Below are 12,116 nucleotides of genomic sequence, written 5' to 3' on the forward strand. Positions count from 1 at the left end.
CCTAAGGGGCCACCCCGGCGCGACGGCTCGGGGAACTGGGGGGACGCCAGGTGGGGGGGTGGGGGATGATGGGACTCCGGGAGGGGCGGAGGCGGGGGTGGGGGCCTTCCCGAAGTTGCTTGGCGACCAAGCTCTCCGCCCAGACTGTTCCATTTCCTCAGCGGGGGGCGCCGCGGGCCGGAACGTGGCTGACGGGCGTCCCAGAGCGGCCCTCTTCCGGCTTCTCCCCCTCTGCCGGACGGTGGCCAGGGCCCGTGACGTCACAGGAGGCGGGGCCAGCGCCGCTGCCGGGTGCTGGAGGCGCCATTGGAGCCGGCTTGGCTTGTGAGCTCCGCTGAGGAGCCGGAGGTTGGGCCGCAGTTACCTCCGCGTCCGCTCCTGATTCCTGGCCCCTCAGCGGCATGGCGTGCGGGGCGACGTTGAAGCGGCCCATGGAGTTCGAGGCGGCGCTGCTGAGCCCTGGTTCCCCGAAGCGGCGGCGCTGCGCCCCTCTGCCCGGCCCCACTCCGGGCCTCAGGCCCCCGGACGCCGAGCCGCCGCCGCTTCTCCAGACGCAGACCCCACCGCCGACTCTGCAGCAGCCCGCCCCGCCCGGCAGCGAGCGGCGCCTTCCAACGCCGGGTAACCTATGCTGCGGGCTTGGCAGGAAGCCAGGCCCAGGCATTTTGGGGGTGGGGGTGGGGCGGCTGTGGGCGCTAGGCTAATTCACCCACAGACCCCTTCTTTGCCCTGAGAAACGGGAACTGGGGTGCCGCTGGGCCTCGTCGCTTCCGGGGATGGGAGACATCCGGGAGGGATGGTGGGGCCCCAGTGCCCGTTTTCGGTTTTCCTGGAGCTGGAGAGACTGGAGGGGTGGGCAGCAAGAGGAAGATGGGAATATCCCTGGCCGCTCGGGGCCCTTCCCGTGCGCAAAGCCCCTCCTGCCTCCGCTGCCCGGGCCTGCACAGAGCCGCCCAGCAGATCCAGTGGGCCATTGAAAATGGGATTCTACTCACGAACCCGGCCTTGAGGGTGGGGGTTGGGGGCGGGTTCCTGGGAAGGGGCCTGAGTGCGTGCTGTTCACTGTAGTGTAGTTTGGAGGGAGACCTGATTTCCAGAAGTCTTCAGGAACCAGAGGCCGTCGCAGAAGTCATGGAATTCGATTTCAACCTATTTCTAAGGGTCTGGCCATGTTCTTCTATTGTATGGCTATTGTCTTGTACCATATATGGCTTGAAATCGGTAGGTCGTTAGCTAGAATTTGAGAATCCTTAAACATACAGAGGTTCCGGAAGCAGGAATTCAACTATCCGTAACAGAGACTCTTTCAGTAAGGATTACACGTTGGTCAGGGAAAGGAGAGAGCTAGTGTGACTGTAGAGTTAGGACAACCCCCCCCCTCCCGCTAACCATTGTGTAGGAATAGAGGGGAAAGTGCATCAGAATTAATGTAGCAGTTTTAAAGGGCTCCTGGAAATGGGGGAGGTCCTCAAAACTGGACTTCGGCAAGTTATTTCTTTATGTGTGTTTTTCTATTACTCAGGTGTAAGTGGAACCTTAGGACTGCCTTAAAATCGTTCTTTTCCTCATCCTTTTTCAGTTACCAGTGTCTTTGGGCTTTATTTCTTTCCTCTTTCCTCTGCATATCCATAATGCAGATTTCAGGCTCTCCTACTCTCATTCCGAGATTCCTGCAGTTGCCGGCCAAGCTCTCCCAGATGCTGTATCCTTCTCATGTTCACCTCTTCTTTATCCTGGCATTCAAAGGATTTATCAGCTATAACCATGTGCCTTACTCAATCTTCCACACATTTTTTTTCTCTTCCAAACAATGCTTTTGCTGCTCTCTTTCTCCAGACCCACCTGGGTGTGCCTGTTACCCTTGCCTTCCATCATGATGTTGTCTTCCCCTTGCATTTGCTAATCCAAATGCAGCCATTTTTGCAAGTCTCTCACCCGTTACCTGACTAACCCTGCCCCAAGGAACTCTGTTCTTTAAATTCCCTGACCACTTAATGGCGCAAAGCCTTATGTACTGAATGAGATAGTGTTTGCAAACGTTTTTTGTAAAGAGCCCTTCAAAGAGCAGGGGACTGGTGCCTGGATGGCCCAGTCAGTTAAGCATCAGGGTCTTGATCCCAGGGTCCTGAGTTCAGGCCCCATGTTGAGCTCCATGCTGGGCATGGAGCCTACTTAGAAAGAAAAGAAAAGAAAAGAAAAGCAGGGGACAAAATGCCCACTTGAAGTGATATTTTTTCGTCTGCTGTTCCTACAGATAACAAGATAGTCATAAAATCTTTCTGGATCTCTCTTCTGCAAAATAGAATTAATACTTGCCCTATCTATCTTGATGGATTTTATGCATGTTTTATTTCATCCTATCATACTCTGTAAACTAATTCTGTTGTAGTTCACATTACAGCAAATGTTTAATAAATGATTGTTGAATGCATTTGGAAGCCTCAGTTTTGCAGAGTGCAATAATGGGAGTCACTATTCTTTTTATTTTTAAATTTTAATTTTCATATAGATCATGCAAACTACCTTCTTGGTCATTTATATTAAAATATTTTATTTAAAATATTCATTTGTAAAAATTGATCAGTTAAACTCCTTAATGCTTATTGGAATATGGTTCTGTCAAGAAAGAAACATAAAGTATGAATGATTGATTATATGATGCTTTGGCTTAAGTGGAAGATGTCTTCTTCTGGATTAAAAAGGAAGAATGGGGGAGGAAATGTTAGTTGCTTTACAAATTGAAAGAATAAAGCTAACTAATAGGAAAGTGAATTTAAAAATCAGTGACTTCATTTTGTAACATTGTAATTGTTATTTCAAAGGTTATGAAGTTCTCTCAGAAATGGTGAAGAAACTATGTTTTTATTTCACTTAAAAAAAAAGATATGTGTCATAGCACTTTTTGTGGAAAAGGCATATAAAATTAAGCTTTTTACCGCTTAAATGAGCTAAGTTGATACCAGGCATAGGAGGGTGTTGCTGACCTGAGGGAGATGTTTGTAAACATGGAGTGAGTCTAGGTGCAAAGCCATTAATTGACCATGACTTGAGGGTCGGGGAGTAACATCCAGACTGAAGTAGCATTTAGCTGGGTCTTGAATGACGGAGGAGGAAGAAAGATGGCAACATTTCAGGCAAAGGAAAACTGCTTGAGCAAAGCCCTGAAAATGCACAAATTAAGGAAAGGATAATGTAATGTAACTGGGCTATAATGAGAGAGGGAACTGGAAACAATTTGGGGCCAAGTCTTGGAAGGCATGGAATGCCATGTTGAAGAGTTTGGATTTTTTTTTTTAAGATTTTATTTATTTATTTGAGAGAGCACAAGCTGGGGGAGAGAGACAGAGGGAGAGGGAGAAACAGACTCCCCACTGAGCATGGAGCCCAATGCCGGCTCGGTCCCAGGACCCTGGGATCATGACCTGAGCAGAAGGCGGACACTTAACTGACTGAACCACTGAGTCACCCAGGCTGAGCCACTGAGCCACCTAGGCACCCCGAAAAGTCTGAATTTTGGAAGAAAAAAAAAAGAGTTTGAATTTTGGTCTGTAACAGCTAGGAACCATTGTAGAATTTTGAGGATAGGCTTTGTCAGATATAACCCAGAGGCACAATGTCAAATAATAATGGGATGCAAAGGTTAAAGTTATTATCCACTGTTAAAAAAAAATTTGCATTTTTTTAAAAGTGGCCTTTTTGGAGAGAAAAATCACATCTACTTCCTTATTTTTCTACTGTGCATGCCATATTCAGATTCTTGGACTTGCTCGTCCTTTAACCAGCCTAAAAGTTGTATCTTTCCATTTGTTCACTTCGCCATACAGGAGGCAGTTAGAGGGTTTATCAAAGACCTTCTGTTCGTGTGAGCATTGTCCTCATACTTGTCCTTTCTTGTTTCAAGGCTTTGCAGTTCCTTACATCCTTGTACTGAATCTGGCAAGTATATGCTTGGAGAATAATACATTTTAAAGATGAAGTGAAGACTTCATAAATTCAGGGATCTTAAAATATGAACTTCATAGTATTTTTAAGGGAAAGCTTTGCTAATCCTACATTGTTTATGTGTTTAGGCTGAGTGTTAGCAAATTTAGTTATGTGTGGAGATATTTTCAGTTTGTGTCAGTTCCTAGGCTGTACTGTCACTTGTTTTCAAAGCTTCATTGGGTAGGCAGTTAACATTTATATTGAAGAAGTAGGCTAAAGATCCTGAATGACTGGGGCGCCTGGGTGGCACAGCGGTTAAGTGTCTGCCTTCGGCTCAGGGCGTGATCCCGGCGTTCTGGGATCGAGCCCCACATCAGGCTCCTCTGCTATGAGCCTGCTTCTTTCTCTCCCACTCCCTCTGCTTGTGTTCCCTCTCTCGCTGGCTGTCTCTGTCTCTGTCAAATAAATAAATAAAATCTTTAAAAAAATAAAAAATTAAAAAAAGTGTGTTTATTTAAAAAAAAAAAAAGATCCTGAATGACTTTCCAAGGTCATAGTCACACAGCTAGGAAGAAGCAAAATGGCATTATTAACACTCAACCCCATAAAAAAAATACAATTATAGCAAAGTATACATTAGAATAATGTGAGTGGGGTGGTGATATGATTTTCTGGGTTTTATTTTTGATAAGGAGGCTTTATTATCTGGAAATTGGATACATATTCTACCGCAAAAATGAAAAACTTGAAAACCACATCCTTTCAGACTCTGTGTTGTCTCTAGGAATGTACTTCAAAGTGAATTTGTGTGCCCTGGACTCCCTTAAATAGCGTTAGCAAATTTGGTTTATGATTACTTTGACTCAGAACAGTAATCTGAGTCCTATCAAGTATTGCCTCTCAGTAGGATCAGAAAGTTCTTTTCTAAGCCCTGATCATCAGTTCCAAGCAATAAATCTCAGGTCGTCCCGTGGCCTGTGTCCAGGAGATGACCATATTGTGGTCTCTTCTGTCCTCTACCCCAAAGATCTTGAGTCCCAAATGGGACAAGAGCTTCATTTTTAGAAGGCCTTGGATGGTAAGAGAATCACCCCAGTACACTAGTTTGTAAAATTGTGCAGCTTAACAGAGATCAAAAATAGCTCCTTATTAGGTGAAGGATGGGTTTTTTGTTTTGCTTTAAGTTATACTAGTTAATCCTAAAGCAAACTGCAGATCTAGTCTTCATTGTCACAGGAAAACAAGCAAAGGGATCTGTCTGGAGGGCTTATGCTGAAATATCTGATCTTCCACGTATTGTTGAAATAGCAGTAAGAGGGAACACTTTGGGGGTCATAGGAGGAGTGCTTTATTCAGTATAAACATTTTTTTTCCTAATATTAATAACATGGGGGAAGGGACAAGAAGTTTGAAGAAATGGCACAATAAGTGAATGCTCAAATACGTTCTTTTTTTTATTAGAACAAATTTTTCAGAACATAAAACAAGAATATAGTCGTTATCAGAGGTGGAGACATTTAGAAGTTGTTCTTAATCAGAGTGAAGCTTGTACTTCGGAAAGTCAGCCTCATTCCTCAGCACTCACAGCACCTAGTTCTCCAGGTAAGCAAACATTAGTGTGGATAGAGCAACCATTTAAGAGTTTGTAAATGGTACACTTGGTGATGAACCTTGGGTGTTGTATGTAAGTGATGAATCACTAAATTCCATACCTGAAATTAATACTACACTCTATGTTAACTAACTGGAATTTAAATAAAAACTCGAAAAAGGAAAAAAGAGTTTGTAAGTGGTTCTTAAAATGATGGTTTCCTGGGGCACCTGGGTGGCTCAGTTGGTTAAGTGTCTGCCTTCAGCTCGGGTCCTGATCCCAGGGTCCTGGGATCGAGCCCTGGGTTGGGCTCTCTGCTCAGCTGGAGCCTGCTTCTCCCTGTCCCTGCCACTCCCCCTGTTTGTACTCTCTTGTCAAATAAATAAAATCTTTTAAAAAATAAAATAAAATGGTGGTTTCCTAATCCAGAATTGATTTCATCTAAAGTAATAAAATTGGTAAAATGTATGCATTATATTACTACTAATAAATACTCTGAAACTGTAGAGTCATGAAATTGGAAAAAAAACCTTAGGTTGATTTGATTTGGCTTCCATCCACCCAGTGCAGAAGTACCTTCTGTAACTGCAGTGTCTAATATCGTAGCCATTAGATTAGCCACATTTTAAGTGCTTAGTAGCCGCATGTAGTTCTTGTATTAGCACAACTATGGGACATTTCCATCATTGCACACATTTGTGTGACAGCAGTGCTCTATAACATTGACAGGTGGTCAGAGAGGATGTGCTCAAAAATAGAATCTCAGGGTTGGAGAGAATCTTCCTGGTCACATAGTTCAGCCACCAGTCTTGCCTGCCATATCCCTGCAAATAGTCAAGAGGCTAGTGTGCAAACATCTCCATTGGTGGTGAGCCCTGTCCTTTAACAGTAAAGGAGTTTATTTTCTTACAAAGTATTCTAATTTTTAGTAGTCTGAGAGTTAAAAATTACCTTGATTAAAAATTTTCTCCTTATAGAACACAGATTGTGTTGGCCAGGAGCTAGGGAGAGAAGGGAATGGGGGGAAACTGCTTAATAGTAAGGGGTATTACTTTGGAGTGGTGGAAATATTTTGAAATTAGATAAATGTGGTTGTACAAAATTGTGGGTATACTAAATGACACTGAATTGTTCACTTTAAAATGATTCATTTTATGTGAATTTCACCTCAATTAAATTTTTTTTGAAAATTTTATTTACTTGAGAGAGAGAGTGAACGAAAGAGAGCATAAGCCGGTGTCAGGGGGAGAGGGGAGGCAGAGGGAGAGGGAGAGCAGACTCCGGGATGAGCAGATGCGGGGCCTGATCCCAGGACCCCAGGACCATGACCCAAGCTGAAGGCAGATGCCCAACTGACTGAGCCACCCAGGTGCCCCTCCCCTCAAACAATTTTTTAAAATTTTTCTTATGACCCAAAGGTCTTGGCTCCAGAATAGCACCTTTTTAACTGTTTTTGCGTGTTCATGAATGATAGACTTTTCAGTGGTAATAGTTAGCAGGTCTCTCCTTAATATTCTTTTGAGATTTTAGTATTAGAATTTTGAAGTAATAGAATATGTTATGGGTAGTTATGGGTGGTTCTATTCCTTCTAGAATATGACTGGGTAGAACTTTGGTTAGGTTTCATTTGTAAAGAAGAAATTTTGGTTTAAGTTAAAAATGACTCGTTTCAGAGTGCTTAATGGTTTACAGATTAATTGGGCTGAAGAAATGGAGTCTAGGCTGAGCTTTGAGGAACACCTCAGAACTGGGCTACCAAGTAGCTGCTGCTGCTTTTCTCATGATCAGGAAGCTGATTTCCATGTTTTCTGGCATTCCAGTGAATATTTTGGTTTCTAACTACTATCTTATGAACATTTCATTCTCCTCTTCCTAGATTCGAAAGGGATCAAGGATGAGATATGTAGTGCCTGATTGTCTCCTTCATTCATACTTCAGTGACTTTGCTAACAATTCGTTATATTGGGCAAGTTACTTGGTCTCCTGAGCATCAGACTTCTAACCATTTCTTCTCAGAATCACCTATGAAGCTAAAAGATGGCCAGGCCCTAACCTCGAATTAAATCAGAATGTGTGTCATGTTTTGTGAATTCTACAGATAATTATGATGAGCCTCGGTTAAACATAGGTCTAGATAATCGCCAAGGATTTGGGTGGCTCTGTGCATCTGCTTTCTCTAATCCAGACTAGAGGCTTTATATCAACTTACTTTTTGTTCTAGTTCTTTACCAAATGAGCATTGAGTATGGGCTCACATTGTTACGGCATCAGAACTGTTTTTCTGTATGCAGATCACCTAGCACACCTGGATACACATTGTTCCTCCTCCTTCTCGGTTTACCTTTGGCTTGACTTTATAAAACTAATGGCAGAAGCTCAGAGATTTTGTGAAATATCCATGTAGAGTTGTGAAGAATACCATTTCTCTGAACAGTTTTTGTATCCCCTAGGACTTTGCATAAAGTTATTACTTCTGAACCTTAGAACTATAATGTATTATTTAAACTGGATTTGTCTTGGGCCACCTGGCTGGCTCATTAGGTAGAAACATGGGACTCTTAATCCCGGGGTTGAGCTTGAGCCCCACATTGGGTGAAGAGATTATTTAAATCTTTAAAAAACAAGAAAAACCTCAATTTGTCTTTTGGCCAGGTTCCTCCTGGATGAAGAAGGACCAGCCCACCTTTACCCTCCGACAAGTTGGAATAATATGTGAGCGTCTCTTAAAAGACTATGAAGATAAAATCCGGGAGGAGTATGAGCAGATCCTCAATACCAGACTAGCAGGTAGGCCGAGGCGGCGACTGTGCCAGTGTTAGTAGCGTTCGGGAAATAATAAGGGTGAAGTAAATGGTAACTTAGAAAAAGAGCAGGACTTCGTGCAGGAAAGTTTAATGAGTTGTGAATAGTAAGTTACTCTCTTGGGTGATTCTAAACACTTAATTTATACATTATAGGAAGGACTTTTCATTTACATCTCTGAAACAAGATAAACCAAGCTTTTCTTCTTACATTTTTCCATATGAATAAAGGCAGTGAGTAGTTTATTTGGGCTAACCTCCCAGCTGGTGTTTGGAAGTGCAGTATACTCAACATGGTCAGACTTCCGGTGGCAGTCACTTTGTGGAAGTGGGAAATCTGCCCTTCTGTGATTTGGAGGTACATTAGTTTGGAAAGCACAGTTTGAACAAAGGGAGTTGACAGTGATGTCAACCTTAAGTAGAGCCTTTTGTGAAAGGAAGAGATCTGAATCCGGAATAGAAGGTAGTACCCATTTAGTGAAAGGGTGTTGACAATGTTGGGTCGGAGAGGTTTTAGACAACAACTTTTTCCTGTAACAGTATTATTTCCTAATCTGGTGACCCACACCACATGGTTCCTCAGAATGTTAGAAAGTCTGCTTTAAATTGAGAACTTTTGTTTTAACAACAGCTAAATGGGTTTCTTTATAGTCGAACTTCTTTGATCCTTTAATATACTAATAATGTGTATATCAGTATATCATTTCCCCTCTCCTACCTCCATCCCTAAAATTGTTAAGCTGAGCTCTAAATCTGTTCATGAATGTCAGACTACCTTCTTTTTTACTGAGTTTCCCTTTAGAAGGTAGTTCTGTGGGACTGTTTACAATTAGGTAGTGTTAAATTTTCTGTGCTTTTTAGCCATTCCACTTCTTTCACTCAATGTGTCTGTTGAGATTTATAGCAAGGATAGACTCAGAAAAGAGCTTCAGGCTTCATGTCTTACAGAGTTTCTAAAATTTGTTGACTTGTGGTACCGATCCAGTCTGTCTGTCTTGAGAAGCCTTTAATAGGGGATGGAGTTACCGCAGGGGCAAGATTAGGAAAATGTGATATTGTAGTGACCAAATCTAGGAGCCAGGGATTTGGCTCTGGGATCTAAAAGGAAGTAATCGATCTCAGAGCGGCTGTTACAGGGAGGGTCTGAGAGTGGAGAATTTAAACTGGGAAGCTAGATGTGATCCTGACACTTGATTCTTGAAAAACTGGGGTAGAGTTCTGGGGATAGTATATACTGTCTTTCCCCCTTACAGAACAGTATGAATCTTTTGTGAAATTCACACATGATCAGATAATGCGACGATATGGGACAAGGCCAACAAGCTGTAAGTATTGCCAAGTTTTTCTTTGAATTTTCCAACTTCCAAAGCGAGATGTTGACACTGAATACCTTGTCTCCTGAGAGCAGAAAACCCCTGTGAAGTAAAATAATAGCTAACATGAAAAAAAAAAAAAAAAACAACCATGCCCAGCATTGTGCTAAGCCCATTAAATCCTCATGAAGTTTATTTAATCTACAGTAACCCTATGAGGGAGGAACTGTTGTTAGCCCCATTTTACAGGTGAGGATGGCACTTAATGAGGTTAAATAATTTGTCCAAGCTCATAAAACTAGTAGTTCAGCCAGGACTGAAACCTAGGTAGTCTGACTGCAGTACCAATTTGTTTGTTACCTGGCTTTTCCTCCAGAAAGGTAGTTTCAATTATTAATTTATTAGAGTTAATTCCTCTAGCTTATCAAATGTGTGGTCAGAATTTTTTAATTCTGGACATCTTGGAACCACTAGTTACTCAAAACATGAAGTAATAAATAGCTGTATATCTAAACTGAAGCTGAGTTGGGTGTCTTAAATTCTGGAAACCTTAGGACATTTTAAATGTTGACTTAAATTCTCCATGTTGCTTATCACATTTCCCATTGGTTAATATTTTTAAAAAGCACAGCACTATATTTTTAGTATTCTTAAACTGTTTTTTTCCCTCTAATTTATAGATGTGTCCTGAAGCTTTCTTGCATATCTGGGTACCAGGTTTGACCTCAAGAGATGGCTGCTGTACACTTTTTGCAACTGGTTTGATATCACATTTCAGCTCCAACTTTGCATCCTGAGAACACTTAAACGTTTCTGCAGGTCCATTTTATACAACTTGAAAGACCTTAAAACTTTCTGGTTGCCACAAGTATATCTTTCTTTTCTGCTCATCCAATAAACAGCTGTGCCCTACTGTGATAGATTTTCCAAACAAAAATACCTGGAGCAGCAGTTTAGCAAAATATGCCCTCAGTGGCACTCAACAAATGGAGTTTCCCCAAGCACAGTTCTGTAAGAAGTGTGTGTGAGAGTGTGTGTATATGTGTGTGTGTGTGTATTTTAAGTTATTATTTGTATTGTGCAAATTTTTTTGATCTTGGGGATTCTGGCTGTGAATTTGATGCACGACAATTATGGTTAAAAACATTTGCTTGGTCTACAGAAGATCATTAATGTTTTGTGACCATATAGTTGTAACGGTGGATTGTTTTATGTTGTAGGTGTTATTGTTAAATACAGGGACTGTTTCCAGGCACAGAATATGAATCATAAGTTAGGATGGACATTAGATGTGATGATGATGACATAGCAAAGGTCTGTGGTCCTAGGTCTACAAACGCGTGGTGAGGAATTAGGACAAACTGGAGACGGGCCGCTTGACACATGGACTCTGCCTAGCCGTGTTGAAAAATACTTTGACTCCAAGCCTTAAAATACCCACGTGGAGTCTGTGCTCACCTCATTCACACAGAGAGCTCCCTGGACACTGAACCTCTAAAAAGAAAAAGTCTCCCTGGAGCAGGAGCATCAGGGTTTGCTTGGGAGCACAACAGAGGTGAGCGTGGGGCTGGGCCAGGCCCTGGTGGCCCTGCTACTTGGGAGGAGCCATTTTGCCTTTGTATCGGTTATTAAACACAAAATTTGGATTCTTTGGTCAGGCTCCCCCAAATTCTTTTTAAGAAGTGACCATGTTCAACTGCTTGAGCTTTGTTTTGGCAACCCCCTGCCCAAAGTTGCTTACAGACTGTTCTTCGCCTTGTTTCCAAGGCTGTGGAACAGAAAGTAGCCTCTGTTTTGAGGAGGTGGAAGTTAAGTATACATTTATTTTTTACTGTGACTTGTTCAGGACCACATTTTACAAAATGCCTTGTTTCCTTTATTATTGTTTCTGGAAAGGAAAGTTCTATTAAAATTGTTTTAGTTTGAATATAGAATAGTTTTATTAATTAGGGCTTATTTTGAAAAATCCTGAGTTTAATTCAAGTGTATGCCAGTACCTTCCAAAGTAAGGTAATATTCAGAGACAGTTGTTCTGATCAGATGGCTTAGAGAAATTCTGGAATATTCATATTCGAAGATTCCTTATTAATGAATGTCTTTGACTTAAATCTAACCAAAAACTGCAACATTATTCTTTGTACATTTTCATTATATAGTGTTAACAAGCTTAGTTGCAAACAAATAAAATACTTAAGCTATTTGTTTACCTTGCCTTCTTAATACTGTGATAATGTTTCTTAATTCAAATAATTTATGTGAGGCTGCTATAACCATTTCCCCAGTAAGACATTACATTTAAGATTTATAGACTTTTTAAAAGGCCCATCAGTGATCTTTAAATAATTAAAGAATTATTTTACTTCATATTTGAAGGGCAGTTTGTTTCATCTCTTCCTTTTCCAGGGTGGTCACTTGTTCCTGGAAGAGGAGCTAGCCGTGGCTGTCATGGGAGTGGCCTTACAGTGGGATAGTCACACCAAAACAAGG

General features: G+C 41.9%; 1 protein-coding gene across 2 annotated transcripts; it reads left to right on the top strand.

Annotated features, from left to right (window-relative positions):
• The first annotated feature begins 262 nt into the window (after positions 1 to 262).
• AKIRIN1 (akirin 1) lies at positions 263 to 11,833 on the top strand. 2 transcript variants are annotated; one of them, XM_026516611.4, is made up of 5 exons: positions 263 to 621; positions 5,386 to 5,526; positions 8,168 to 8,302; positions 9,570 to 9,641; positions 10,310 to 11,833. In XM_026516611.4, exons 1-5 carry the CDS (start codon positions 402 to 404, stop codon positions 10,318 to 10,320), a joined length of 579 nt encoding a protein of 192 aa, XP_026372396.1. In that variant the 5' UTR covers positions 263 to 401; the 3' UTR covers positions 10,321 to 11,833. The 2 variants fall into 2 exon arrangements, with proteins under 2 accessions (XP_026372396.1, XP_057161302.1); XM_057305319.1 differs by lacking the exon at positions 5,386 to 5,526 and having other exon boundaries at positions 275 to 621.
• Positions 11,834 to 12,116: the final 283 nt, after the last annotated feature.

The sequence above is a fragment of the Ursus arctos genome, unplaced genomic scaffold (assembly GCF_023065955.2).
Source record: "Ursus arctos isolate Adak ecotype North America unplaced genomic scaffold, UrsArc2.0 scaffold_32, whole genome shotgun sequence".
Lineage (NCBI taxonomy): Eukaryota > Metazoa > Chordata > Mammalia > Carnivora > Ursidae > Ursus > Ursus arctos.